At 50.9% G+C, this 1,343-nt stretch overlaps 1 protein-coding gene across 1 annotated transcript in view; it reads right to left on the bottom strand.

Annotated features, from left to right (window-relative positions):
• LOC106011731 overlaps positions 1-1,343 on the bottom strand; it is a gene marked incomplete in the record, with an annotated part of 24,247 nt that overhangs the window by 3,649 nt on the left and 19,255 nt on the right. Inside the window, 1 exon segment of the mRNA XM_013082352.2 lies at positions 1,167-1,341. Within this exon segment, the coding sequence (XP_012937806.1) occupies positions 1,167-1,341 (175 nt within the window).

Raw genomic sequence — 1,343 nt, 5'->3', positions numbered from 1 at the left:
CGACCCCACACCCACCTGTCTGTTACAAACTTCACTTCTACCCACAAATGAGCTGGCGGTGTGCCATAGTTTTCCTTTCACTCAAGTCCTCTGCTCATTGGGGGAGCTCTTGGGCTTAGCATGACAATAGAGGAGAGTCGAGCAGAGAGTTGGGAAGTACAGCTGGGGGTCTCGCCTACAAGTCTGCGTCTGAACCATAGATATTAAAATCTGCTCCTAGACCGTGCACTGTCATGGGTGCCACTCCTAGCTCTCTGCCTGCCAAACGTGCACACCATGGAGCGCGCCATTGCACCCACAGCAAAGGCAAAGCCTAGGTCTCCATATATGTCAGAGTGTCTGGTACCTTTCTGCCCTCATTATCAAAACTAAGATTATTTTGGAGGCGGGCTTCATAACAATGCGTGTCCGTCCTATACAGTTATAACAGTATATGTGTGTTCATCAGGCCAGTGTGTGATCGTCTCAGACAGTTATAATAGTACATGTGTGTTCACCAAAACAGTGTGTGTCCCTCTCAGACAGTTACGACAGGGTGGCATCAGTAGCCTAGTGGTTAGGCTATCGGACTCGTATTCGTGAGACTGCGGGTTCGGGAGTTCGAGCCTCAGCTCGGTCCGACGTTGTGTCTTTGGAAAAGGCACTTTACACGAACTTCCCACTTGGCTCGGTCCAATCGGAGACGGACGTTAAACAAGGAGGTCCAGCCCCCTTAAATAACCTAATAGTGTTGATAGATGCGTTAAACGCATACCATTTCACCATTTTCAGTTACGACAGTACATATATATGAGTTCATCAGGACAATGTGTATCCCTCTCAGACAGTTACGACAGTACATATATATGTGTTCATCAGGTCAATGTGTGTCCCTCTCAGACAGTTACGACAGTACACGTGTGTCCATCAGAACAATGTGTGTTCCTCTCAGACAAATACGTCAGTACATCTGTGTTCCCTAGACGTGTTGGGCGAGAGAGCGGTTCTCATTATTGTCAACAATACCCCCCCCTCCTCGTGACAACCCCCCCTCCCACTATCACTCCCTTCTACTCTCTTCCCCTCCCTCCCTCCCTCATTCCTCTCCCTCCCTTTTCTCCCCCCTCCCCTCCCTCCCACCCATCTCTCCCCCTTACACCCCTCCCTCCCACTTCTCCCTTCCCCCTCACCTCGTGAGTTGGCTAGTGCCTCTAAGGGCTTGAGTCCATCCGCCATCTTGTTGAGATACGCCTGCTCTAAGACTACGCCAGGCACGCGACGTAAGGGTTTGATCTGGTGCTCTAGTACGTCCAGGCTCTCCGGGTACATCTTGCTCTCAAAGTCTACGGCTGGGCAGTCGCCTG

Source organism: Aplysia californica, unplaced genomic scaffold, assembly GCF_000002075.1.
Source record: "Aplysia californica isolate F4 #8 unplaced genomic scaffold, AplCal3.0 scaffold00008, whole genome shotgun sequence".
Taxonomy (NCBI): Eukaryota; Metazoa; Mollusca; class Gastropoda; order Aplysiida; family Aplysiidae; genus Aplysia; species Aplysia californica.
This window is presented reverse-complemented; position numbering and strand designations above follow the sequence as displayed.